The sequence below is a fragment of the Cladophialophora immunda genome (assembly GCF_000835495.1).
Source record: "Cladophialophora immunda strain CBS 83496 unplaced genomic scaffold supercont1.4, whole genome shotgun sequence".
Classification (NCBI taxonomy): domain Eukaryota; kingdom Fungi; phylum Ascomycota; class Eurotiomycetes; order Chaetothyriales; family Herpotrichiellaceae; genus Cladophialophora; species Cladophialophora immunda.
In genome coordinates this window covers 3440324-3466466 of record NW_015622544.1, presented here as the reverse complement: position 1 = coordinate 3466466, position 26143 = coordinate 3440324, and the positions used below count along the sequence as shown (strand labels likewise).

At 53.0% G+C, this 26143-nt stretch overlaps 9 protein-coding genes across 11 annotated transcripts; 3 read left to right on the top strand and 6 right to left on the bottom strand.

The window, feature by feature from the left end:
- Positions 1-12: 12 nt before the first annotated feature.
- Positions 13-5572, bottom strand: PV07_07563 (the record flags this gene model as incomplete). Of its 3 annotated transcripts, XM_016394659.1 has the most annotated exons (4): positions 5185-5572; positions 4120-5131; positions 3602-3749; positions 13-3301 (listed from the first exon to the last, which is right to left on the bottom strand). In XM_016394659.1, exon 4 carries the CDS (start codon positions 3270-3272, stop codon positions 303-305), a length of 2970 nt encoding a protein of 989 aa, XP_016248078.1. In that variant the 5' UTR covers positions 3273-3301; positions 3602-3749; positions 4120-5131; positions 5185-5572. The 3 variants fall into 3 exon arrangements, with proteins under 3 accessions (XP_016248078.1, XP_016248079.1, XP_016248080.1); XM_016394660.1 differs by having other exon boundaries at positions 303-3301; positions 4120-5572; XM_016394661.1 differs by lacking the exons at positions 4120-5131; positions 5185-5572 and having other exon boundaries at positions 303-3301; positions 3602-3960.
- Positions 5573-6718: 1146 nt separating this feature from the next.
- Positions 6719-8790, top strand: PV07_07562 (uncharacterized protein). Its single transcript, XM_016394658.1, has 4 exons — positions 6719-7025; positions 7076-7117; positions 7169-7267; positions 7318-8790. Exons 1-4 carry the CDS (start codon positions 6868-6870, stop codon positions 8285-8287), a joined length of 1269 nt encoding a protein of 422 aa, XP_016248077.1. The 5' UTR covers positions 6719-6867; the 3' UTR covers positions 8288-8790.
- A 490-nt stretch (positions 8791-9280) lies between these two features.
- On the top strand, positions 9281-12760 carry PV07_07561 (uncharacterized protein). The gene is made up of 5 exons (XM_016394657.1): positions 9281-9799; positions 10013-10338; positions 10518-10559; positions 10627-11686; positions 11739-12760. The coding sequence occupies exons 2-5, from the start codon at positions 10227-10229 to the stop codon at positions 12043-12045; spliced, it is 1521 nt and encodes a 506-aa protein (XP_016248076.1). The 5' UTR covers positions 9281-9799; positions 10013-10226; the 3' UTR covers positions 12046-12760.
- A 553-nt stretch (positions 12761-13313) lies between these two features.
- PV07_07560 (uncharacterized protein) lies at positions 13314-16169 on the bottom strand (the record flags this gene model as incomplete). The annotated part of the gene is made up of 2 exons (XM_016394656.1): positions 13314-14384; positions 14822-16169. 2 exons carry the CDS (start codon positions 16167-16169, stop codon positions 14212-14214), a joined length of 1521 nt encoding a protein of 506 aa, XP_016248075.1. The 3' UTR covers positions 13314-14211.
- Positions 16170-16603: 434 nt separating this feature from the next.
- Positions 16604-17064, bottom strand: PV07_07559 (uncharacterized protein; the record flags this gene model as incomplete). Its single annotated transcript, XM_016394655.1, has 1 exon — positions 16604-17064. The coding sequence occupies exon 1, from the start codon at positions 17039-17041 to the stop codon at positions 16604-16606; it is 438 nt and encodes a 145-aa protein (XP_016248074.1). The 5' UTR covers positions 17042-17064.
- A 1096-nt stretch (positions 17065-18160) lies between these two features.
- PV07_07558 (uncharacterized protein) lies at positions 18161-19936 on the bottom strand (the record flags this gene model as incomplete). The annotated part of the gene is made up of 1 exon (XM_016394654.1): positions 18161-19936. One exon carries the CDS (start codon positions 19934-19936, stop codon positions 18161-18163), a length of 1776 nt encoding a protein of 591 aa, XP_016248073.1.
- A 334-nt stretch (positions 19937-20270) lies between these two features.
- Positions 20271-22349, bottom strand: PV07_07557 (uncharacterized protein; the record flags this gene model as incomplete). Its single annotated transcript, XM_016394653.1, has 1 exon — positions 20271-22349. The coding sequence occupies one exon, from the start codon at positions 22347-22349 to the stop codon at positions 20271-20273; it is 2079 nt and encodes a 692-aa protein (XP_016248072.1).
- A 133-nt stretch (positions 22350-22482) lies between these two features.
- Positions 22483-23664, bottom strand: PV07_07556 (uncharacterized protein). Its single transcript, XM_016394652.1, has 2 exons — positions 23553-23664; positions 22483-23495 (listed from the first exon to the last, which is right to left on the bottom strand). The coding sequence occupies exons 1-2, from the start codon at positions 23611-23613 to the stop codon at positions 23182-23184; spliced, it is 375 nt and encodes a 124-aa protein (XP_016248071.1). The 5' UTR covers positions 23614-23664; the 3' UTR covers positions 22483-23181.
- Positions 23665-23771: 107 nt separating this feature from the next.
- Positions 23772-26034, top strand: PV07_07555 (uncharacterized protein). The gene is made up of 2 exons (XM_016394651.1): positions 23772-25111; positions 25183-26034. The coding sequence occupies exons 1-2, from the start codon at positions 24023-24025 to the stop codon at positions 25402-25404; spliced, it is 1311 nt and encodes a 436-aa protein (XP_016248070.1). The 5' UTR covers positions 23772-24022; the 3' UTR covers positions 25405-26034.
- Positions 26035-26143: the final 109 nt, after the last annotated feature.

The window sequence follows — 26143 nt, the reverse complement described above, 5'->3', positions numbered from 1 at the left end:
ACTGACATTGAATTCGAGTCAAACAGTTTCTTTATTGAATCAAGTTGAAGACTAAGTACACACATTTTGTGCTCTTCCCTCTCTTTCTGGAGCGGAAAAACATCTCTTTAGTACCCAACCGTTGGAGTTTCGTGTCGGGGTACACAAGGGCCCTCAAGTCGAGCCATTGAAAGTTCCTGTCATAGCAAAGCTTGCTCTTCTCCGCCAACTCGTTTATGCACACGCTGGATGAATACAATAGGGTATGCTCAAAATCCCAGACGTCAGCTCAACCGCGCTCATGCAATCCAATGCTCGTCGTACTAATCCTCTAGCCCAGCATAAACACAAAGCTGCCGCAGTATGCCAGGGTCAATATCTTTCTGGATCATCGCTCCCAGCAGACTCTCCTTGCTTGGCATAATGCCCAATGGTACAATTGTCGAGCCATTTTCATCAGTCCTGCGGGCTTTCTGCACCAATGTCTTCAGGACAGCGATAGCGCGATTGGCGATTGCCCCATAACCGTTGATGTCTGGCTCAAAAGCATTATTTCTGTTGTTTGGTTGTGGATGTCTGGGAACAGTCTGCGTCGTCCGATCCGCACTCAACAGACCGACCAACCGTAGAAGATTGCCGGCGAAGCCATCATCTGACTCGAGCCACGAGCGCGCCAATGGATGGTCTGAACCTGGCGCAAGGCCAGCCAGGATTTCTGCTGCTAGCATTCCTTGCAGCAGGAAAGGTTTCCGTGCCTCGATGAGTTGCCTGGTATGGTTTGAGTTTGCTGGTATTGAAGAAATGGCTAGTCCGAATGCCCTCGTCAGCAACTCATATGGGGGGTTTGAGTGACCGTCCGCTGCAAAGATAGCCTTGTAGTACGTCCGGTTCGGTTCGTCACGCGCCAGGAGCTTGGCGAGGCTATCGACAGCAGAAGGCATATACTTGTGTAGAGCTGGCGTGTACGGGATGAAAGAGACCCTGGCGTTGGAGCTCGAGGTAGGTGCTGGGGTTGGTGCGAAGGCGAGGAGGAAATGAAGGACACAAAGGGCTTCTTCCTTCCCGGGAAGCTGAAGCAAGGTCGACAAGTTACTAAAATAGATGACCACGTCTTTCATAAAATCCAGAGTGTTTCTGTTGTGTCGCAGGAACATTTCGGTGGTGCCGAGGTATCGAATCACAGTGCTGAGTAGCTTGACAACCTCTGGCTGACCAAGCGGGACAAAGTTGGCTTCGTAAAAAGAGAAATTGCGCAACAGAGTGGTGATACATATCAAGCGGTCCGCTGCTCGTTCGAGATCATATGCGACCGTTCCAAACTCGGGGGCATCTTGCAAGGACTCGTTCTCGATGCGACAAGCCCGAACAAGATCTTCGTATGAAGTGAGGAACATTTCGTCAGAGACTTCGGTGGCATGTTCGCTGAGGAAAGTGACCTGATCCTGGGCACAATCCAGTAAAGTGTCAACAAGATCATCGCATTCACTTAATGCCAGCGGCAATGCAGATTCCATCGACAGCGTCACAAGCGTGTCCAGTGCTACTCGTGTCTCTGCATGTATTCCCGATTTGACAGCCATTGTCAAGGCGTGAATGTCGATCACTCCCAGCTCTCGAAGAGATGGCACGAATGGCTTGGAATCAGCAATGTGTTGTCCGATGATGAACATCTCTTCCACGTTGATTGGTCCATGAAACCTGCTTGGAGGGAGGACGTCAGGCTTGAAAGGGTCTTGAATGGGTTTTGACAAAGGCTTGCTCGTGTCAGGCTCGGGTTCTGCCATCTTTGCCCCGCTCGTCTGAGGTCGCTTTGGGGGTGTTTGAACCTGGACCTGGGCCTGGCCCTGCATGGCAGCAATCTGTTGAGGATCGAACTGTCGGGATACGCTAGACCGGTGTTGAGAAGCACCCGTGAGATCTTGGGGCCCTTGAGCGTGCGGTGGCTGCATATATCCATTTGCCGCAGGATGCTGCGGTTGTTGGGCGACTGGTCCGTTGGCTGACGCGCTTCTCTGGTGGGTTGGGTCTTGAGGTTGATCGCGCGGAGGTGACATCTGAGGTTGGCTTTGTATCGCAGCCTGGGCCGCCATCTTTTGTTTCTGTTGCGACAGTTGCCAAGCAGCCTCATACGGGGCCAGATTGTTCATCCAGTACGCCTGGAGTTCCTGAGCTGCTTGCATGTGTTGTGGTAGTGGGAACCCAAACTGGTGCGCAACTGCGGCCCACTGATTTAGCTTTGATATCCTTTGGGAACCCCCATTTTTCACCACAGCTGCGTATAGCCGCAACAAAGGCAGTTGCCGACCACATATCACTGGATTTAGATCAACCTGGCGGTTGCGCGCAGCCATGAATTGTTGCAAGCCCCGTATAAAATCTTCGGGATTGTTTGGTCTGGGAGGATGAAACGCGGTAGGCGCTCCTTGCGGCATCTGGGGGTTGGAACCGGCTTGGTTAGGATTGGCCGGTATACCATTCATGCCACGAGCTTGAGCCTGAGCTTGAGCTTGAGCTTGAGCTTGAGCTTGCGCCTGCGCCTGCGCCTGCATCTGTCGCGCTTGCGCCTGAAGATGCATTTGATAGTTGCGCTGAGCCGCAGCGACAGTTGGATGTTGCGCCGCGATGTTCATTTGGGGATTCATCCCGACCTGTGGCATCCCGTTGCTCAGATTCTGACCGAATTGGGGTTGATTAAACCCCGGTGCAAAAACACCATTGGGCATGAAGTTTTGGGGATTGTCGTGGGGTGTGCCAACGCGACTGGCATGGTCTGAGGGAGCTGGAGAAGCGTGTGGGGGAGCATGTTGAGGAGAAAAGGGACTAGGAGACGCCGTCGCGACGCGTTGAGTGGCTTGGGCCGAGGTGAAATGGTTCAACTGTTGTATGGTAGGAGACGGTGAGGCATTAGATGTTGTCTGGAGATGGCCAAAAGGCGTGGGAGCACTTGAGATAGCGGGTACGCCGTTCGCTTGAGGATTAAATCCCGCGAAGGAGACCTGTCCCGGAGTCTGTGATCGCGAACCAGGTACGCCACCTGGCGCCTGCCGCGGTGAAGTGACCAAGCTATCTTCTCTTGCTCTTTTGGAAGGTATCACCGGGTTCGTCTGATAGACGGGGTTGTGGAAGGCAGGTGAGGTGGTTCGAGCAGCGCCATTGAGGAAGGCGGGATTCTGGAATTGCGCAGGATTTATCGTCTGAGGAGGTTGCAGGAAAGACATGCCAGCATCCATTGGGCCTCCAAAGCCAACATGATTGTTTGGATTCGAGGAGGCGTCGGTCAGCCAAGGGTTCATGGCTCGAATGAGGTTCGGTTATCCATTGGCTATAGCAACAAGAGTCATCAGCTTTGGTCCAACCGTGCGCGCATCCATCACGAGGGTGGACTCATCCACTTCAGCATCAACGTCGCCCATCAGGGCCCGGTATCTCATGATGGACGGGGCAGATGACGGTTGCGCATTGATGCAAGAGTGTGGATGGCGCCGATGGAGGAGGTGAGGAGGTGAAGAGACGCGTCACAGGGGGAAAGTGAGGGTCAATACGGGCAGTCAAGGGTGAAGTGATACGAGACAAGTGAAGGGGCAACGAGCAAGCTTGGAGGTCTTCGGACAAGGCTACTTACCTGACTGGCGATGTTTGAGCGGAATCGTCACAGGCGTAAAGGTATGCGAACCGATCGGAAAGTCGAGATTGGGACGATTTTCCTGAGGGCTGGGGGACGGCCGAAAAGGGTTTAGCCCCGGCGGCGTGTGACAACTGAGAACTGGGAACTGCTGAGAGAAGAAGGTTAGCCACGCTTGGGGCAGGTCAGAAAGACTGGCAACGAGGATCTGGGAGAGGGTCCCACTCGGGTCTATTGGGCCGTGCGACACGATCTCAGTTGCATGTTTGATGGGAGATAACAGGCGCTAGTGATGGATCTGTGGGTGGATGGTTTTGGGGGAGGGAATGAAGGCGAGAGGATGGATGATGTGGTGGGCGAGCCATGTGCTTGGTGTTCAATTCCGGCTGCTGCGAACCGGCCGGCAGAGGGAAGAACAGGACAAGCCCACTATGTTTGCGAAGTGCAAGGGGGGAATCGGCAGAGGGGCAAAAAAAAAGGTTTCATGGGGATCAGAAGGAAAAGCAGGAGAGGCTTACCGTGTGGATGTGATTAGATGGAAGCGATTTGGTTTTCCTTTCCCAAGGTTGATGATACGTGGTGGTTCGGACACTGCAGGGAACAGAAAAGAGACAATCACCACGACAGGGCAGGGCGGAGTGGGAGACGATCCGTCCGAGGGATGACAAGCGACAGCCAGAGAGTCTGAGCTGACAACTGGATGGATGGGAATGGGAATTGATGAAACACAAAACAGCAGTTGCCTGGAACCGGGGAGAAACTGGACAACAGGACAGGCACCGCAAAGGTTGGAATCGGGGGCAGGTCGAAAAAAAATGGGAGCCTAAAGAAAGCGCTTGGGAAGGGGGGAGAGTGACAAGAGAGATAGGCAATGCGACCCAGGGCGGCGAGGGTGAGCGAGAGAGGGAGAGGGTACTAGAGGCGATAGAGGGAGGCAAGCCGCACAGAAAGCCTCTGGCTGCCTGTTGTTTGGCGTTGTTGGCTCCCTGGTGGGCAAAAAGTGGGCGGTCCGGTGCCACTCGGCTTTTCTTGGGCCACGCGCAGAGGCCGAGGGGGCCTGTCCGCTAACTGGCCATCTGCGAATCTTCATTGGCCTTGGGGCGGGCGCAGGGTTTTGTCGTGCGAAAAGAATAGCAGCGCCATCCCAGTTTTTGCTTCTCTCTTACCCGCTTCCGTCACGCTGCGCTCACTGTGCCGTCTGTCCACGTTGGCGGCGACTGCAGGGACCCCCCAATATCCCAGCATTTGTCGTTCAATGCGAAAAACCGCCCCCATTGCGTAGGAACTCGATCTTTGGCGTTTGGCTTGACTGCCCGGTGAAAGAAAATTGCTCTGACAATTGCAGGGTGTCTCGTCTCCTCGCTCGCCTCTCACTCCTGGAACTTCCGGATTTTGACCAAACACGGGTTTCAAAATGCAAAGCCAAATTGGGGCCGCACCAAGCTCGTTTTCGGCTTAGATCATCCTCCAAGTTGCCTTGGGTGTGCGATCACGAACCTAATAATCCTCCATCACGCTGAGCATAGACAGCTCCACCGCCCATCTCAGCCACGTTTCGAGCAAGGAAAGGTCCATGGGCTCACTTTGCTGGGTGTAGAGGGGTGTCTCTGCTTGTAAGTGCTGTAAGCACATACAGAGCGTTGTATGAGAGCTCTGAGCGTATGGCGGTCGGCAAAAAGAAAGATGGCGACGGCAACCAAGAGGCTGGATACCGAACTGAAGAGGCGGTCAGTTGTGTCCCTTATTCACGTCAACAAGGGTCATTTTGAGAGAAATGCCCTCAGAATGGACCAGTTGGGGCACAGCTGGGTTGTTCTTGTCATCTGGCTGGGTCATCAGTCAAAGTAGATGGGAGATAGGTGTCATCTGGAGTATGATAGCAACAGCGTCGCAGTAGACATAGGCCGTTAGAACAAAGAAAAGGAGATATCTCCATCATCAGGTTTGGTCTGGGAGAGAGGAAACCAGGACATGGGAAGAGAGGAAGAAAAAGAAAAAGAGAGATCCAACAGGTAGCAGAATTCCAGGGCTTACATAGTCGGATAGTGCCTCATTTCTGCTCAACCAGCTCAACCAGCTCATTGCTCATGCGCAAGCGGCCAGATATCGTCTGATTGGCAGATCCGCAAGTCTAGTTTCCTCGTTGCGGGCAGGCTGAGTCCTTGTCGACACAAACCTTCGAATCGTGTCACACGCCAAAGACAGTCTCAAGCGAACCTGGCGGGTGCTTTCATATTGCCAGAACCAATGCAATCCAGTTCACTGACCCCCGGTCCAGGATGGTTAGGCACATATCGTGCATGCCCGGTGCTGCGTGGCCCTCTATCTATTAGCTGCATGGGTCGCTCCTCCTTTCGGCTAAGGACCGATGCTCTGCAAGACCCAACACCGCATGATACACTACTGTCGGATTGTTACCAGGCTCAATGCATCGCCGAGGCGCAGTAGTAGTATCTAAACAATTCGAGTCTCCCAAACCCCCCGAATACTCTTGTCTAATTCAACCATGGAAGTCCCTGGTGGTCGTAGCCAGGGGGAGCCGGGGCGAGAGAAAGGAATTAGATCAACGGCGCGGGATCTTCCTTTTCGCAGCTATCCCTAAACCGACCGAATCCAAAGAGCCGGGTCCGCATGCCCCCAGTCAGAAATTCTCTCCAGAATGTCACTGTATGCACTCTTTTCTAGCCTCGACGACTCATTGATTCACTGATCCTTCCTCCTGGAGACGCCTGAAGCCCATGTATTGTAGGTCGGGTCTGTTGTGTCCAGTTCCGGAGGAAAGAAGGTCTGTCACCGCTGTGGAGCTGAAAAGGGGCCTACAAACCCGGCAGCCATGTTGCCAGCGTGCCTGTCATAGCCGGACTGCCCGAATGCTTACCGGACCTACCTATTCGCTTGATAGGACGGTCGGTGAAGAGGCCAGCTTGTCGAGAGAGGCGGCTTGTGCAATGCTCAGCGGCCATTCGAGACGTCAAAAGAGGTGGGTGGGCGAATCTCGCAGCGGATATTTGAATTATCCGATTCCCACGCAAGCCTAATCCAGATATGGACTAGTGCGGTATTTCAAGCGGCGCGTCCCTGCGGTCGCCTTCAAGTTGGAACCTTCAACTTGGGGTCGTTCGACAGCGCAGAGCCTGCGACCAACAACTGCATCTTCCTATTGCTTCCCATACCTTGTCGAGTCTCTCGTTGGTTTTAGTTGATTGCAACTTGCCTCTGAACCTCTGTGTAAAGCCAAAACTCCAAGCCTCCGACGAAGAATCACCATGGGCGACGTACTTGTTGACAACCCTGCCAACACTGTTCCACCTCACAAGAAACCACCCATTTCAGATTCCATCCCGGACATCGACTCATTAGAAGGAGCTGGTGCAGATGGAAGCGATGAATACTCGACACTTAAGAGGCTGCAAAGACATCTAGAGTGCGGATTCATACGGTTGTTTGTCGGAGCGCCACAGCTGACCGTGCCAGGTACATCAAACTGCAGGAAGAATATATCAAGGATGAACAAAGGTTGGTGGGCGGTGGCCGGCAAGCTGATGCAAAGACTGACTCCTGGTTTAGATCGCTGAAGCGTGAGCTGGTGCGAGCGCAAGAAGAAATCAAACGAATACAGAGTGTTCCGTTAGTGATCGGCCAGTTCATGGAAGCTATCGACCAGAAGTAGGAGTGCATTCGTTTCACCTATGTTCAAGCCACTGATTCGCACACAGCACCGGAATCGTCCAATCTTCCACCGGCTCCAACTACGTCGTCCGCATCCTCTCGACCCTCGACCGCGAAAAGCTTAAGCCGTCCTCCTCCGTTGCCCTCCACCGTCATTCAAATTCTCTTGTCGACATCCTTCCTCCCGAAGCAGATTCTTCCATTGCCATGCTTGGAGCTGACGAGAAGCCCGACGTGACATACGCGGACGTCGGTGGGCTCGACATGCAGAAGCAGGAGATCCGCGAAGCGGTGGAATTGCCATTGACACATTTTGATCTCTACAAACAAATTGGCATCGACCCGCCTCGAGGCGTACTGCTCTACGGCCCTCCCGGTACCGGAAAGACCATGTTGGTCAAGGCGGTTGCCAACAGCACAACTGCCAGTTTCATTCGGGTGGTTGGCTCCGAATTTGTCCAGAAATATCTAGGCGAAGGGCCTCGAATGGTTCGCGACGTCTTTCGAATGGCACGAGAGAATTCGCCTGCTATCATTTTCATCGACGAGATCGATGCCATTGCGACCAAGCGATTTGACGCCCAGACGGGAGCAGATCGAGAGGTGCAGCGTATTCTGCTAGAACTTCTCAACCAGATGGACGGTTTTGACCAGACCAGCAATGTCAAAGTTATCATGGCTACGAATCGAGCAGACACCCTGGATCCCGCCTTACTCCGACCGGGCCGTCTGGACCGAAAGATCGAGTTCCCATCCCTGCGAGATCGCCGAGAACGGCGGTTGATTTTCACGACCATTGCCAGCAAGATGTCGTTGTCACCTGAAGTGGACTTGGATTCATTGATTGTGAGGAACGATCCTTTGTCGGGAGCCATCATCGCGGCGATTATGCAAGAAGCCGGATTGAGAGCCGTGCGCAAGAATCGCTATAACATCATCCAGGCAGATTTGGAGGATGCATATTCGAGCCAGGTCAAGGGCGCACAAGAGGCCGACAAGTTCGACTTCTACAGGTAAAAAAGGGACACACGTAGGTCCGGGGGTCCGGGGGGTCATGTGTTTTTGGGTCTTAGGATGACCCGGTCCGGAACAAGGCTGCATTGCATTGGTGTCTCTGTTCTACAAGCAGAAGCCAAATATCGCGACATAAAGGACATGGTCAAAAGGCATCTGTCGTAATAGAACTTCGATGGTCAAGACATGCTCGGGCGTCCAGTGCTGGTGGGTGGGGAATTGTTCTATTACTAATACCAGTCCAAAATGCCAGTGGGATTTTCGGATATACTTGTGACCGTGCGGCTTGCTACTTACAGTACCGAGCGGCAAATATCATCCCCGTTGATTTATCATCGTCACTCGTGTATTGTTTGGGTTGGACTTCTTCGCGGTGTTTCAGGGGACAAGACCAAAGGTAGCGGTACTCGCCCTGAAGGGAACGATAGTCAGGAGATGAGAAGGAGAGAGGTCCATTACTCCGTACTAAGTAGACCTGGAAGAGCGGTATGGCCTCGCTACCATGCAAGTTAATTGCCTAGAAGCCAAGCCTCTTTCTCCAAGGCAAATGGGGGAGCGTGGCGTGCTTGCATATGGCCTTCGATGCACCTTAACGCACTCCTGGTGCTTGAGACTTGAATATTGACCAGGTGCCCGTGGTGGGGTGGCGTCGGGGCTAGTCTGGGTTTGGCATAGCGCCGAGTGAGGGCCGGGGGCAATTTTCATCGACGATTGCGTCAGAATGGCGAGTCAAAAGAAAAGAGAACCAACACCACGTAGTCGCCAGTACGGAGTAGTCAAGAGGTCACCACACTGGGCAGCGAGCGGGCCCCCCATTATTATCTTTTTTCTGAGGTACAGTACTCCGTACCGAGTACTCTCACCCAACCCCCCCCCCCCCCCCGAGACCCAAAGACCCAGAGGAGGAATCCTTCTTACGGGGGCGAAGGGGGAACAAATTCCACTGTGACCCCCCCCTGCCCCCTTGAAAGGCTTCTTCTCTTCTGCTTGCCTCAAGTAAACTTCCGTAACTGCATACTTAGCCTCTCGTGTCTCTGCATCTGCGTGCTGAGGTCATTGATATCTCTTTTCCACCCTCTTCCAAACTTTCCCATTCCCTCCCATTCTCCTCTCTCCTGTGCCAGATTGAGCCTCTCTGCAAAAACCCACCCTCCCAACTCGGTTGTCGCTCAAAGCATCACAAAATTACCTTTCGATACTTTTTCTCGGGGCTGTTGTAACCTCCCTAGGTACTCGTGTGTACACCCGAATCGTCGATCACGGGACTTTGCTCTCTTGATCTTGGGCCTTTCGTTGGCTGCATCACCCAGTCTGCGGCACACGTCATCATTCTCGTCTCCTTCCTCCTCTGAGACCGCCCCCCGATTCTTAGCTGCGCCCTCGATCGCCTTCGTATCGCCAATCTCGAAAACCCCCCCAAAAAAACACGTTGTGATTCAGGTTGTTGATTGGGATTCAACCCGTGGAGAGGGTTCGCTTCTGTGCAAAAGGCTTTGGAGGAATACCACTCGTCCGGTAAGCCGCTGGCGACAATTTCCCTGAATGTTGTTGCAGTCCGGAGCCAATTCCCGCCCGGCTGCGATCGAGTACAAGTATTGGGAGTGGGCGGGTCGATATGAGTGGCGAGCAAAAGCGAAGCTCTGAATCCTGATGGGCTCGATGGGCTTCGATGGGCTGGCGATCGCCATCCACTGCCGACTTGCCTGCTGACACGCCTCTGATTCGCAGGCCACTGCTTAAGCCCACCCTTGGACAGGCCGCTCGGACAAAGCCAACCCTGCTTCCTCGCGCTCCCCCCCTCCCCCCCAAGCCTGCACTCCCTCGCCTGCCCTACCTCCAAAATATATGAGGCGCCAACGCCTTCCCAGCTCTATCGACGTCACTTCTGCAACGGCTGACGTTGTTTCCTCATCTACGTATTGCTTCATCCCATCCCGACAATATGGCGAGTGCCGCAGTCGCAACTCAACCATCACAACAACACCTTGGGGCTGGCCCAACTTCTCGTACCTCGTCGCCTATGGACAATAAGAAAGCCACAGCGAAGCAAGAAGGTTAGTCCATCTCGCCGCCCCCTATTTGTAAAAATTTCTTTCCAAACTCCTCCCGCCCACACCACGTCGACGCTGCCATCACCATCATCAACCGCGCCATGACGATTGCTTCATGCATCAACACGGCGCTTCCAGGCGCATTCTAGGAATCAATGCTGACCTCTGTGACGCATAATTAGCATCCAAGACATCCCCTTCGCAGGCCAAGTCATCGCTTCCAGGTACGCGTCGGCCCACGCGCCCGCCCATTTGCGCGAAAACACCATTGCTAATGCGCGACAACTGCAGAACCACAACCCACCTCGCTGGCCGAAGAACCCAAGCCCATCGTTCAAGCATCAGAACCCCTTGCGCCGCCGCCGCGACCTGCGCCCACCACTCAGGCAGAGACGCCCGACTACTTCTCGGCCCTGCACAACAACGGGAGCAGCATTGGCCAAGAATTCAATCCTTTTGAACAATCCTTCGGAGCGCCCTCGACAGAGACTCCCGGCAAGAACTTGCTGCCTCCTGTCGCCGCTCTCACATCTCCTGCCATCCCTGGCACCAGCTCCACTGGAGGATACAACTGGCAAAGCTCTCTTCGGTCGGGCCCGCTGAGCCCTGCAATGTTGGCTGGTCCACAGCAAGGTGATTACTTTGACAGTATCGGCCGTGGCTTCCCAACGCCCAACGAGTCATCCCTCCGAACTGGCCTGACTCCGGGCGGTGGCGGGTCTATGTTCCCGGTCCCCAGCCCGAACTCACAAGCACTCTTTAACTCTTTGCAAAGTGGCGGCGCCACTCCTGGTACTCTTGATTTCCATCGCACAGCCATCAACGCTGCTGCAAGAAACAAGAACAACCAGTTTGCCAATACGTCCAACCCACAAGAAACTTCCACCAGCAACATGGACTCTGTGCACGACGCCACCGACGCGGCCAATGGCCTGTTCATGCTAGCGAAGGGAGGTCCGACCAATAATCAATTCGCGGTGCCCAACCCGACATCCGTCCCGGCTGCCCAGGACCAGAAACGGAACAGTAGTGACACGGGTGAAAGCGCCGAGAGCCCCCAGGAATCCAAGCATGCCACCCGTAGTGGGCGTGGTAAGAAGGCGGTTAAAGCTGAGCCGGCCAGCAACCGAAGAAAGTCGGAAGCAAGTGCCAAAGGAAGCAATAAACGTGCCAAGGGCAATTCAGGCGCTGCAAACGTGGATCCAGCCCTTGACCCCCACGAAGAAGACGACGACGATGATGACGACAGCGACGAAGGTGAAGAACCTGGGAAACCCACGACAACGGCCAACAGCGGCAACAAGAAGATGACAGATGAAGAGAAGCGGAGGAATTTCCTCGAGCGCAATCGGTAAGTCCGCGCAACCTTTGATTGTTGTCTCACACAGACTCACCCGTGGTAGTGTTGCTGCACTCAAATGTCGCCAAAGAAAGAAACAGTGGCTGGCTAACCTCCAGGCCAAGGTGGAAATGTATTCGGCCGAAAATGACAGCCTCAACACACAAGTTGCTCAGCTTCATGACGAAATTCGGAATCTCCGCACTCTGCTCATGGGACATAAAGATTGTCCCGTAGGGCACGCCCAGGGCATCGGGCAATTTTTGAGCGGCATGCAGGACCCCAACGCATTCGGCAACCAACATGTCAACCCGTACGGAATGGCCTTGCCGAACGGCGCACCTCTACAACCTGGCATGCAGCGAACGTGAGCACAGTCGCCACACCAGTGCATTGCTAGGCGCGGAGCAACAAATTATGTTAATTGCAAGACTAATATTACTCGTCATGAACATTCGACCTTATTTATCCGTGCAGGGGGTTTGGCAGAGTGTGAGTAAAGAGGCGTCGTCCATTTCTGGCGCTTGGAAGGTCCGGCCATCATGCAACAGGCTAGGGTTTCTCATGATTTTTGTAGCATCTTCTCCACGATGCGCTCTTCACTTGTTTTATTTTGTACATAAAATCTTCCGGAGGACGGGGGGCGGGGAAGGGGTTCTGTACAGCACCAGGCAAAAAGAATAGCAACGGCCGGCCTCTGAAAATTCTTGGTGTGGCCCATGGAGTGCAGTTTCTTTATCCTTTGGCTCCTTGCTCATGCGATATGCGAGAATACACACACGCGCACATGTGGGCTCTGTGGTGGACAGATGGATATGATGAAACGTCCATGGCGCAACGAAACGGCGAGGGGGTAGGAGGCGAGCGGTTGTCAGATGGATTCCCTTGCGGGTGTCTTGTTCTCTTCAGCCTAAAGGAGGCACAACACGCCGGGCCGAACGGGGATGAGCTTCCTGGGTTACCCTAGATATTGATACAGTGTAGCTAGTTCGTGGAGAGAAAGGACACCCTCAAATGATCAAGATTATGTAGTTTGAGTCCGTGGTGGTGCGCTCGGTCCGAGTAGATGTCCATGGACGTCTTTCTTATTGTGCAAGCCTTTGTTTCTCGATCTGATTGCTTGGCCCGCGCCATCCACTTGAGGGATGAAACCCCCTTCCTATGAGGCTCGTTATGTTATGTTCTGTTGTGATGTGATGTGATGCGTCGTGAAGTATGTATGCATGTTTGTGAGCTTGTCCATTCCGAAGCTTGACATGATGGTCTGAGACTTTGGAGGTTGGCTTCCGCGTAGAGGCACGCGAGGCTGTGGAGCCAGGGGGTCCGGGCAGGAGGGAGGGGGGGGGGGGCGAAGCGGATATATGTATGTATGTGCAAAGGGAAGGTCGACTGCGCAGATATATACATGCCTAGGTAGGTAGGTATGAGGGAACATCTATCTATCTATGTAGACGTCTAGGTGCGCCGCGAGTAGTGAGCAACGTGGACCTCCTGAACGTGAACATCCTGAAGCAATATTCCGCCCTACCGAGATATGGATGTAGCAACTAGCACCACCTCCTTGTCTTTCCTCCGGTCCACAGTTCAGGGCGTCACAAGTCAAAGGGATTACTAACCCTTCATCTACGAATGATCTCCCTTGGGCCGCTGTCGACTGTGAGTCTGTGAAGCCCTGTACTGGAGACATCAGGTTGAGAGATACCGAAGTATTGCAGGATACGCGGGCCCAGCTCGACTCGATATCTCCCCAGGCAGGAGGGACTGGCCAGATTTGGTGGGTTTCTTCCTGCATTTACGCTGAACTGGCGAGAATCCCAGGCTCTCCGCTGCTTGCTGATGCCTTTGTACGGTCGAACTGGTTCTCGGTCGCTATCGTGGAGAGTCGAGTTGTCACTATTCTGAGGTTTCAGGGAGTTGCCTCTATCACGGTATGAGGCCTCTTATCGCGCTCCTCATCGTCCTCCTCCTTGCACTTCGCCATGGTCGCTATTATTTCGCGCAAAATAGGGTCATCCTCAGGACTGGTGTCGAAATGCTCGTGATATCTTCCGTTTTCCATATCGCGTTGCCATTCCCGTGCCTCGATTCGGTCTCCGCCTAAAAATTTGCCTTTGGAGAACGTGAGGAAAACCCAATAATCACCACTATAGTCAGCGGGACGGTGCCATCTAAGAATCGACGCGACCTCGGAAGGGGCTAAGTCGTCCAGATGGTGGTTTAGGATGGTAGCGGTATGCTCTGATGAGGAGTCAGAAAATAAGATCGGCAACCCTCTGCCTGTTGAAGAGGAAGAGAGGAGCCGTTGCAGATCCTTATCGACGCCGGGCTTGATGTCGAGAAATCGAGCAAGTCCTGCTGGAGAGTATTTGCAAAATTGCACATTTTCGGGGTCGTGTGGAATCGTAGAAATAGCGAAAATATCCAGGTGCACAAATTCTTCAGGCAAGGTGTTTGCTCCGTCTGGTTGTGGGAGGATTTGTTGATCCATGAAATCTACGCAAATAACCCAAGCTTCAACGCGCGGTTTCGTCCCTTTATCACTCGGAAAATTGGGGCGGAGGTTCAGTAGCTTCTGCCTGAATTCTCTTTCGAGTCGCCATGAATTGTAGTGAAGGGTCGTTTGTGCGAGCTGCACGTGCTCGCACAATGGGCGTGTTGACCAGAAACCTACATCCACATCCAATCGTAAGTTGTAATATAGTGGTAGGCCCTGTGTCCATGTAATTTGTGCTCCGAGGATGTCCAGAATGTCGGCGTTAAGGAAACGTTCGACAAAAAAATGGCACATGAGGGCGAATCCAGCAGCAACACTCTTCAACTTCGAGTCAACGCCAGCCAACTTTGCCTTGAAATATGGGAGCAAACCGTGAAACACAGCCCCGCGCAAAGAAAGATTCTCAAGGGCTGAGAGATGCATACACAGAAATCCCTCATACATGGATCTGGGTCGGAATCGCGAAAGAATCCATTTCCATCTGGCGCTTTGAACAGGAATCTCCATCGGTGCTCGCACTGGCTTCGCCACAAGAACAGCATCGACGAGACCCGTTTCAAAGGATGTCCAGTCCCTCTTGGGTATGCAACGACACCGGCTTAAATATGCGTCCGTAGTAGTGGACGCGTCGTCGATAAGGAAAGTGACCGTACATGCTAGCAACAGTCGTTGCCGTGCTTCTCGCTCAGAAATGCGACAAGCGTTGACGAGCTCGGCACCACGGTCGTTTTCGAGCAGGAAATCCTGTGCACTTCGGTGTATGAAACGCACTCCCGTTCGATACGATTTGACCAGTGACTCATAAGAGAACGACTCTGAGAACTTGCCCACAACGTCCGTAGAGTCATAGTATTCAACAAGGCATGCACACCGGGCAACCACGTTCGCCTTCAAGTCGACTGTCGCAAGGTTAGAAATGGCGAGACAACACGGAAGGAGGTTGCTCGGGAAATTGGACATCAGTTTTTCCTGGTCGCTTGAGGCCAACAGCAAATCTAGAAGGTTGATATCACATCCGTCGCTGATCGCAGTATTGATCAAACGCAGATACGGCTTTGGGTCTTTTGCATAGAACCTGTCCTGTCGTTCGAGCAAAAGCGTAAAAAGATCGTCCATTTCCGCAGGACATTGCCTCAAGCGCTGCCGGAGGTCGTCCTCGCTGTCGCCCTCGTTTGCGCCAGTCCAAAGATCTGTTGCAACTAAAGAAGCCCACAGGAAAACGCCCTGTGCCTGTTGGGCGATGGTGTCCGCGTAGTCGGCTGCTCTTGTTCCCTTGAGCCGATCGTGACAGTGGAGCTGGATGTCTTCGTAGTTGAGATCCTGCAATCTCAGGGAGGGATATTGACAGAGAGCCCTGCGGAACGGCTGCTCTGGTCGACTGGAGCAGCAGAGTTTTACCTTCGTACCGATGCACCGGATGTGATGTACCGCGTCGAGTAAAGCCTCACGGTCCGACATCCTGGCAACTTCGTCCAGGCCATCAATCAGAATACAGTAGTTGTATTGCGAATGGGTTAGCAAATATGTGAACCAGGACTTTAGCTCGGTATCTGTCCAATCAGGAGTACTCGACCCTGCCTTTCCCAGACAGGACCTGAGACTTTTAGGTGCCAGACCGTCCTCGTCGTTACGGATTGTTTCAGCGAGACCCTCTTCTGCGTCCAGAATCTGGAAGCAAAAGGATCTCCAGAGGCCTTCCAGAGATTTCAGCAGCGCCACCGAGGCCGGTCTGAAGAACCAGAAACTTAGCAAGCGGACATGCTTCGGCTGGGACCATGCTGTGAGATGATTAAAACCATCTTCTCCTGGCTGAAGGTTCTGGTAGATATAATCTACGAGGCTCGACTTTCCGCTCCCGGGTTTCCCACTGACCCAAAAGATACCTGTGCCGTCCCGGAGCCAATCAAGGAATTCGTGCTGCTGAAAGCTATCGGTACGAGGTGGAGGATAGAATATCCAGCGATAGGTGTCGTGGAAATTGCTCACGCGGGACTCTATCATTTTTCGGCGTTCGTTCATTCCCGCGAAAGCAAGGGCATCCAATACGCGCACCCTGAGAGTGGCCAATTCCTGGTCTCGCATATAATTCGTCCGAGCATGTTGTTGTGTGTCCAGCCGTTGCATTATAGTTGCCTCAACAGCTTTCATCGAGGCCTTGACATCTGTTGTTTCATGTTGAAGACGGCCTAGAACCTGTGTGATGATGTCCTTCTGACCTTGCGATAAGGCTGCGAACTCCTTCCGTCGTCTAAGGTCGTCCTGGCCTGCTCTGATACTGGCAAAGAAAAATCAGCAAGAGATACAACAGGCCCAGAAAGATGGCGGAAGTTCGAAAACTGGGCAGTCACCCGCCTTGCGAAATCTTAGGGGTTTCTGGCTACTGAACAACCGCGCGAAAAATGGGAAAGTCCGTGTTTCAAAACGAGCACGACTCACTAGATGTCTTTCATGAGACCAGATTGCAGCGCCGCATCTTGGTCCTCCAGCTTTACCCGGAGTTTATCAATGGTGCCTTTTTTCCAGATCGACCTAAGAGTCATCAGGAACGCACCTCCTTTTGCCCTGATGCCTTGTTTCTTCGAGAGCTTCAGCTGATTGAGCACTTTCTTGAGCTCGACGGCCGTCTTAGAGGCGTCGTTCGCAATCGCCTGCAGCTTACTGGCGCGAGAAGGTGTCGTTGCTGGATGTTGCTTGAGGACAGCCTCTACATCGTTGTTTAGGGCTGTAAGACCTTCGGCGTATCTCTCAATCTCATTGTTCTCGTCCAGCGACCCTCGCTCATAGAGCTCCTTGCACACCTTAGCGGCTTCGATGGCCTGTTCGACAAGTTGGAGGACATTGCAGGCAAGGGAAAGGGCAGAAATGGGCTCCATTGACGATTCGCAACAAGGAAGGGAGGGTCGTTGAACACACAGAATCGTGGGGAAGATGTCAGCCACTTCGATGGGGTCTCCGGGAGTTTTACCTGCTTGGAGTTCGCCAACAGCAAAGCCGGAGAGGCCGGCCACATTGGTGTGTGATCAGGCTGCTCGTTGAAGTCGCAGACAGCTGTCACTCCAACGTGCAGTTCTGCTGGCTGTGCCGCCAACACATGGATTGGTCTGCACCTGCATGATGCCTAGCCATCTTCGGTCGCTGGCTGCCTCGGGAGTCTGCCTTATGGGCGGAATTCGTGTTCAAAGGCAGAATTTACCCATGAGGCTCATCGTGAAGTCACCTCGAGAATGATAAACAAGACTAGAGAAGGTCATTGGGCTTGGTGGTCACTTTGGGAGTTGAGTCGCTCGGAAGAGAGTTTCGGTGACGATGCTCTAGATGCGGGTGAGCGCTCACCCGGCTCGCGCGAGCAGTAATACTAGTTACCCATCGGCACGCGCCGTGAGGCACAGGGATAAATCAGTGTCTATATCACTCTGCGTGCAGAAACTGCACTGGCCTCCACATCTACAGTCGGAGCACCCACCGTGTTGCAGCAGCTATAAGCTTTCGCATGCACTTTCTGTGATGATGTGTGTCCACGCCATGTTTCTCTCCTCAAATAGCTTCTTCAAGATACCCCCAAGAGAGTCTGCTGCCAGGAACCAAAGTCAGTGCGTCACGAATCCATGCGCCTCAATGTTCTCAGTCCCTTAAGCCACTCGTTCCCCAAAGAGCACTGCCCCAGACAACGAAATATTGCTTACAGGCAGTGAAGTAGGGATACGAGGAGCAACTGGCAGCAGCTTAATCTTCTTTGCCGGCTCGAGGTGCGGGACGCTCGGTCAGGAGAAGTACAGTCCTTGAGGGGGTGGGAGGACAACAATCAAGTAGGCTTGCCGAATATTCAGAAACACAGATAAAACAGGAGCAAGCCTCACAGGTACGACGACGGGTGAACAACAAGGTTGGGCAGCAAGAACCTGCAGCTGTGCTTGCCTCCGTTCGCGGTCAGGCTGGCTATATCTAGGTTGATGTTATCTGGCATCGCAAGGCTGATTGTTGCTTTTCGGTCGTTACGAGGCTCTAGACATCTCCTCTCGTCCAACAAGGCTGACTTCCTCGACCAACCTCCGGACCGTCTCCTTGGTGGTGGAGATATTTACAACCACTCGGAAAAAGGAACCTTTCTCGACCTCATGGCCCAAAGCCGGCGCATAATCGACCATGAAGCCTCGAGAAATCAGAGAGCGAGCTATCCGGCTCGTAATCGCCGAGTTGCGCTTGCCGACAGTTCCAGCCTTACCGCGTTCGTCGCTCCCATTGCTGCCATTCACCTGGACCTCGGTATCATTGCTTGTGTCATGGACCATTCTGCCCCTCGGAGCATAGTAGAAACACACCTGCAGGCAAGGCGGAGGATTCGTGCTCACCAGCAGCAGGTCTGGACTCTTCTCCACAAGCCCTGCAAAGTAGCAAGCGACTGCATACGCATTCTCGACCTTTGACGAGTACCCCAGTGTCCCATAGTATTGCCAGGAGAGAAAGAGTTTCAGACTGTCTCCGCGGCGTCCACACTGAAGGGTCAGATCGGCCAGGTCGTCAGGAGGAGCCCAATCCTCGTTGCGCGATTCTAGGTGACCATGGCCGTTCAGTTCTAGCTGCCTAGCAAGCGGCTCGACTTGATCCTCATCGTGGAACAGGTATCCAGCTCGGAGGGTGTTTGCCATGTGGGCATTTTTGAGATCTTTGAGCAAGAGGAAGCTGCAGGTCACTGGAACACCTAACATCTTGTGCGGATTGATGGCGATGCTGTCAGCGAGCTCACACCCCTTTAGCCTTGTCTGACGTAGACTGTCGGAAAAGACAAAACTTCCGCCCCAGGCACCATCGATGTGCATCCACAGCCCGTGTTTTCTGGCAATCCGTGCAATAGCAGCGAATGGATCAAATGATCCCAGGACTGTTGTTCCGGCCGTGGCATTCACGTAGAATGGAGTGTTTCCCTTACTCTTCTCTCTTTCAATCAAGGACTCGAATGCCTCGGGGTCCATCTCCCCAGACAACGGATCAACGGGGACGGGAATGACACTATCGGAACCAAAACCACATTGTTGCGCAGCCTTCTCAATACTATAATGTCCATGCTCAGAAGTGAACATTACCAACTGTCTTCCTCCAGCGTGGTTCCCTGACTGTTTCGTGTCCGGGAACAGCGTGTTCCGGGCAATGACAATACTGGTCATGTTGCTCGCGCTCCCGCCTTGAACATTGATCCCTCCGGCCCTCGGGCCCGCGAAGCCGAACATTGCTGCAAGAGCTTTCGTGGTGTAGGTCTCGATGAGTGAGAGCACGGGAGAAACCTGGTAGACATGCACATTTGTATTGAGGACGCTGAGAATCAAATCTGCCGCTATCCCGGGAGGCAGAGGGGCGGAGTACAGCTTGTCGAGAAAACCGGGAGCTGAGGTATTGACACTGTATTTCAATATCGAAGATAGAGAACTGGACAGTCCGCGTTGACCAGCACCCCGAAGAGGCAGCGACAGAGTGCCGTTTGACGCCAGGATGGAGAGCAAATCTGAGGGAGAGTGTGATTCAAGGATGGAAGACGTAGATACGGGTTGTTGGAGTTGGTGAGCTTTGCGCTCCAAGTCGGCTTGTCGAACGAAGGGGATGAGCCGGTCGAGGACAGATGCGAGAAGGGTTTGCAACTCATCAGCTCGAGAAGCAAACGCATCGCCAGCCTCGCCATCTTTTATGCCGTTGGGCCTTTGTGAGATTATTTCACTGGGCAGCGCATGGTTTGAGGACACACCGTTGGCGACGCTTTCGAGCGAATGGTCAGACATGGCTCGTAAAACTTATGTCGATAAAAAAAGTCGGAAAGGAAACCCGTGCGTACGAGCGCTCAAAGCCCAAGAAGACAGATAAACAGAAGACCAACATCCAATGAAGCAAGAGAATCTATCCTGTCTATATCTGAAGAACCGACTGGTCAAGGTAAAGCCAGCGGAAAAGTTGTATATCAGCGGCCGGGGTAAAACTCTGCTTACCAGCGCTGGTGGCGTGCTTGTCCGAATGACGCAATCTGGTGGAGACGAGGCTGAGGTCCAGGGGTTCGCTCAGGAGGATAACTGCTTTCACGCAATGTCGATTTCATCAGTCCATATTCCCCTTCCCGCTCTAGGCACTGGTTCGAACCACGGCGTTGGCGCCTGTTGCTGAAGCGTGGCTGTGCTTAGTGCTGTGCGCATTCAATTTTTGAGAATGCCTCTCGCGCGCAAGCTCGATCGGGGTCTTCTTCCTCTCCTGCCCTGATGCTTCCTTCGAAGGCGCAGCCAGTGTGAGGCTCTGGCCCCGTCCCTTTGCAAGGGCGCGCCACTCACCTGGCCGTCGATGATAAGAATCCATGGCCCAGTTCTTCCAAACATTTCGGCCGAAGGGCGAGTCTCGAAGTTGACTTTCATTGCTGGCAAGTTCACCGGCTAGCCGCTCTTTCATGAAATGAAGCCCGTCCGTGGCTGACCATAGAGCATCAGCTACATAAGAGCCAGTAAGGTCTTGCGCTAGGGCGCTGATTTCTCCGTAGAACCGAGGGATAATCTCGCGTCTGAATTGCATATTGAATTCTGTCGGAGACAAGGCAGATTGGACGATGCGGGAGGAAGCTGGATCTTTAGACATCGCCATCAACGTTTTAGTGTCCAGCGCTAATATGCTGTCCTGCACAACGGAGCTTGTACCTGGACTTTGTAGCATTGTCTGAGCCAATAGTGAGCCATGGATATCAGTCCTTAGTGTTGAAGTTTCTGTGCTCTTGCTCCCGTCATTATCCTTGGGTTGTTCTGGCGCCTCCATAGGTCTTAAGCCGAGAAGGTTGGGCAGGAATTCCTCTCCGTCACTGGTGTATTCTGACTTGACCACCTCCGATACATCCTGCAGATCCACGCCTCGCAAAGCACATCGTTCGATCAGTACTCTGATTAGGCCAGTCCTCCGTCGGGAGATCAGGACTGGCAGCTCTGCTAAGATCAATCTTTTGGCTTCACCGAGGTCATCTTTTCCCAGCCGTTCGAGTATTCTCATCGCAACATAACTTGCTGTATCGTTTTTAGACAGGCTGCCGAGCCGTGGCTTCAAGACGTTCTTGTAGAGCTTCTTGAACGTTTTGCCAGGAAGTTCCTTGACTAGGATCTCGACCAAATGTGAGCCAGTAGGATCATAAATCAACCCGGAGATGAATTTAGCACTCTCGGAATCTTCTTCTAGCTCTTGATCTGGTAACAATTTTCGAAAGACCGAGTTCTCTCCTGCTGCCTTGTTCTTGCCCGATGCTGAGAGCTCGACGCGTAGAAGTAATTGTAACACAGGATTGCCGGTCGGATGGGTAGCCAATGCTCTCAAATAAGTGGTGTCCAGTGCCGAAATCGCACTGCTAATTAATTTGTCAAGCGCATTGCGGAATGTCTTTGGTACGACCCGTTTGCTATCAGATGTCTCGGTCTCTTTCTCGACTGGTGCTTCTAGCTTTTCCTTTCTCTTGCTAGCGACCATAGCCTTGACAGACTCGTCTTCCAAGGACAGGCCCGATAATATCAGGAATAACACTCGGACAGTGTGAGAAGCGAATCTGTCGGTGAGTAGAAAGCCCATGTTTGGCTCAAGCTCTTCTGCGGCACGGAGAAAGAGGCTCTCCGTAGACATCAATCCAGTCTGGTTGGCTTCCTCGACTTGAGGCTCCTTTTCCACGTGCTTCGCCGCTTGCAAGAAAAGCGTCTCACAACAATGACTTCCAAACCGATGTCGCACAAGATAGGTGAGGTTTCCAAGGAACTTGCTGAAAAGATGTCGCAGCTGTTCAGGAGTTGACAACATGATGATCTTCTCGAGATATCTAGAACAAGATTGACTCGATGCGACCTTCATCTCTTTGCCTTCAGTCTCCCTATGCACTGCCTCGAGGAATACTGCACGGTCTTCTGGGGACTCGAAATCATTTGCAACGATTTTGGTGTTGACGTTTGCGTAGTACTCTTGTTCTTCGGGAGTAAGAAGTCCGTGAAACTGCGTTTCTTCTTGCGGCTCCTGAATCCCTTGCGGCCTTTCCATATTGAAGCTGATGAAGTCGTCTCCAGCATCGCCCTCCACCACAATTTCGCCTGGGGCCTCTCCATCACCATCTTCGATCTTCAGGCGTTTCGAGGCTCTCTTTCCCTCTTTTTCCTGCTGTCGCCTCCCCCGCTTCTTGCCCTCGCGAGGCATTTTGAGAGGAGTAAATCAGTGTCAATGAAGACAAGCAATGCGAGAGGCCGACACTTTAGCGACAAACCGTGGTGAAAGTGGTTAGCAGCTTGAGAACAGGTCGAGAGGTTCTGCGTAGGACAAAAAAATTACGCTGCCAAGCCTATTCCGCAGATCCACCAATCAAATCGATGACTAGAAGGAGCGCTCACAGCCTTGTGATCAGCGCAGCCTCAGCCTCAGCCTCAGCCTTGTCGTACAGAAGCTGGAGAAGTCTAGGCCTTCATGCTTGTATTCTACAATGAGACTCGCGTCATGGAACATAGCCAGCCGACGAAAGGCAAATCGCATGCAGCTCAAGTACGAGACTCAATGCCTCTCGGAGCACTTGAGGAGCCCATCAGGTTCGAGAAACTCTGTGCTTTCTAACGCAAGCTACCACTGCAAATGGCGTTTCCTCTTTCCGGAAGCGCTTTCCCGTGGCATTTTCTCAATATCTGTGCCCAGCACATCTCGCAACGCCATGCAAAGACTCGTGGAGATGTGAGAAATACGCTGAAATGAAAGACCCAGCATAAGCTCTAACAGCAAAATGTCTCGAGCTGCCTTCATATCCTGAACACTTCCCATTGAATAGGGCCGCAGGGCGGACATTGCGATTAGTGCCGACTCGAGGGGGATGGACGCAAGCGCCTGCAGCAGTCTAGGACTCAGCCAGGGTTTACGATGCCGGGCTTCGGTGGCGACTGTCGTAATGAATGGAGATTGGACATGATGCGTGGTCAAATCACGATCTCGCTGTTAGAAACTGTTCAAGTCGTCGGTGCTCCCTCGCACATGTTCGATGTTTTCTTCAGCCTGCGCCCTGCTCCTGCGCGGCGATTTGTATCCTTTGTTGGAGCTGCATCAGCTCGACTCTCTTCTTTTCGCTCCCTTCCTGCAACTCCTTGATCCTAGCCTCCCGCCTGGTTATTTCCTTGGTGATGAAATCGAGCCGGCCGTCGACCGCATTTACAGCCTCCGTCTTGTCCTGCTTCAGCAATACTGGGCCGACCAGTTTGTAAATCCCGGCATCGTCGGGCAGCGATGCGAATTCTTTCTGGACAGCCTTGTTTTCTTGCTGCTGCGCTTCGAGTTTTTGACGTGCTTCCACCGCGGTTTGTAGATCTGTGGCCGAAGGTTAGAACATCAAAGGTAGCGTGCCCAGGGTATTGTGTTCCCGACCGTCTTGGAATTTTTGGAGAGCTTCAGACAAGGCCTGCAGCTTATTTCTGTCCTCTTCCATGGCGTGCCGGTCGAGAAGAGAATCGAGTCGTGATGAGAGGATTTGTAACAGATTTGTACGTGCCTGGACTGGGAAATCGTCCTAGCGCGCAGGCGGTTCGCGGGGCAAATGCCGGTGCGCCATCTCCGTTCCCATCCCACCTTCACCTTTGCAGCTTTGTGACGACTCTACGATCCTCCAACCTCGACTTCACGCGACTCTGAAACCTGATTCCTAGACCTGGTATAGCTGTGCTGGATCAGCTGAACAGACACTTTTCGTTCGTCTCCATTGCCGCCTGAAGACAACCACCAAGAACATCTTGCCGCTTGTTTACCGCAACTGTAACTCGGCGAAGTACCTCCACGATCACTCTTATCTTCTGTCGTCCCTTGTCTAGATATCCAGCTTCGGAGCTTCGCTGCTCAGCATGTCCAACACCGACTTCCTCGGCCGTGCAATCGACACGGTAAAGAAAGCCATTGAGCTTGACACCGCCGGCTCCTACGAACAAGCGTACCAACAATACTATGCCGCCCTCGAACTGTTCATGCTTGCCCTCAAATGGGAAAAGAATCCAAAGTCAAAGGAAATGATCCGTGCAAAGGCGGGTGAATACATGGATCGAGCAGAGAAACTGAAAGCCCATATTCAGACCAACGATTCCTCCAATCGCAAAAAGCCCGCTGCGATGGGTGTCAACGGGAAAGCTGTGAATGGCGCAGGCAAAGGAGAAGCAGGAGACAAAGACGAGGAAGATGCAGATTCAAAGAAGCTCCGAGGACAATTAATGGGAGCGATCCTGACGGACAAACCAAATGTAAAATGGGAGGACGTCGCCGGTCTGGAGGGCGCAAAAGAAGCATTGAAGGAGGCTGTCATCTTGCCTATCAAATTCCCTCATCTGTTTCAAGGTAAACGACAACCCTGGAAAGGAATATTACTCTACGGACCTCCAGGTACGGGTAAATCATACCTCGCCAAAGCGGTGGCGACCGAGGCAAACAGCACTTTTTTCAGCGTGAGTTCGTCAGATCTGGTGAGCAAGTGGATGGGCGAGTCAGAACGACTGGTCAAGCAACTCTTCAACATGGCAAGAGAAAACAAGCCGGCAATTATCTTTATTGACGAGGTCGATGCCTTGTGTGGACCCCGAGGTGAAGGCGAATCCGAAGCGTCGAGGCGTATCAAAACCGAGCTTCTCGTCCAAATGGACGGAGTGGGAAAGGATTCTCGTGGCGTCTTGATCCTCGGTGCAACAAATATCCCCTGGCAGTTAGATGCTGCCATTCGCCGACGTTTCCAGCGAAGAGTGCATATCTCTTTACCCGACAAACCGGCACGAATGCGGATGTTTGAGCTCGCCGTCGGAGATACGAAATGCGAGATGACGCAAGCGGATTACAAGGCGCTGGCGGACTTGAGCGAAGGGTACTCGGGGAGTGATATTAGCATTGCGGTGCAAGATGCGTTGATGCAGCCCGTGAGGAAGATCCAAACAGCCACGCACTACAAGAAGGTAAGTTCAACCCCCCTCTCAGGCTCTGTTTCCGAGACGAGCTGCTAACGAATGCCCTTGGCGGCAACTAGGTGATGGTGGATGGCGTTGAGAAACTCACACCGTGCTCCCCTGGTGACCCTGGAGCAAAGGAGATGACCTGGGTGGACGTTGACTCAGAAAAACTACTCGAGCCCCCGTTAACTGTGAAAGACTTTACTCGCGCGATAAAAGCGAGTAGACCAACTGTGTCTGCGGACGATTTGAAGAAGAATGCTGAGTGGACCTCCGAATTTGGAAGCGAAGGCGCATAGCCAGGCACACGGAAAACAGGAGATAGAACTTTGCATGGAAGCGCAGAACGAAGACGACGATAGCAATGTCATTTTTGTCATTTTGGAACATGGGAAAGAAGGGGTTTTGCAGGGATGAGCAAGGGCGTTCCAGGCTTGTTAGCAGTGAGGCAGTGCTGGCTATATTTCTCGAGGCAGTGAAGGCACTGAATCCAGCTTGAGTCGGATGTTTGAAGGACCGGTGGCCCTCAAAACAGGAACCAGTGGACAAACGCAAGATCTCATCTTTGGCGCAACGGCCCTGGAACCTGCTCGACTGTGCCAGCCTGATGCAAGGCTTCCACCTCCTATGCTGGATATCGGAGGCGCTTGGAACCGTGTCAAAAAGAGGGGCCGAATTCTGGGACAAGATTCAGCAGGGACCTCTGTCGTTGAATCTGGCAGATGTTCTATGCAGTGTACATGAATGAATGCCCCAGGGCTCCTCTTTGCTGGCTTTTTGCCTCCGCCGTTCCTGTGGATTCTTGACTGATATCCCATCGCCTCTGGCACGAGGCACGCTGTTTGGCTAAGTTGACCATCTTTCCCAGCCTTGCGCAGGAGGTTCCTATGTACACATGCTAGGATAAATCGTGTCGCAGCCTTTCCTTCTGATGACAACACTGCTTCTTGTCCCTGTGGTCGTCCTGTCTCGTCCAGTCCGGTCTCGAGCCTCTGTAGCCGCTCTGCGTATGCTCGCTGCGACAGTGCATGCATGTGC

Coding starts and splice junctions, on each gene's coding strand:
- PV07_07562 (XM_016394658.1), top strand. CDS start 6,868: ATGGGCGACGTACTTGTTGACAACCCTGCCAACACTGTTCCACCTCAC. Junction 7,118..7,168: donor TATATCAAGGATGAACAAAG/GTTGGTGGGCGG, acceptor CTCCTGGTTTAG/ATCGCTGAAGCGTGAGCTGG. Junction 7,268..7,317: donor ATGGAAGCTATCGACCAGAA/GTAGGAGTGCAT, acceptor ATTCGCACACAG/CACCGGAATCGTCCAATCTT.
- PV07_07555 (XM_016394651.1), top strand. CDS start 24,023: ATGTCCAACACCGACTTCCTCGGCCGTGCAATCGACACGGTAAAGAAA. Junction 25,112..25,182: donor CAGCCACGCACTACAAGAAG/GTAAGTTCAACC, acceptor GGCGGCAACTAG/GTGATGGTGGATGGCGTTGA.
- PV07_07556 (XM_016394652.1), bottom strand. CDS start 23,613: ATGGAAGAGGACAGAAATAAGCTGCAGGCCTTGTCTGAAGCTCTCCAA. Junction 23,496..23,552: donor TCTCCAAAAATTCCAAGACG/GTCGGGAACACA, acceptor CTTCGGCCACAG/ATCTACAAACCGCGGTGGAA.
- PV07_07561 (XM_016394657.1), top strand. CDS start 10,227: ATGGCGAGTGCCGCAGTCGCAACTCAACCATCACAACAACACCTTGGG. Junction 10,560..10,626: donor GGCCAAGTCATCGCTTCCAG/GTACGCGTCGGC, acceptor CGACAACTGCAG/AACCACAACCCACCTCGCTG. Junction 11,687..11,738: donor AATTTCCTCGAGCGCAATCG/GTAAGTCCGCGC, acceptor CACCCGTGGTAG/TGTTGCTGCACTCAAATGTC.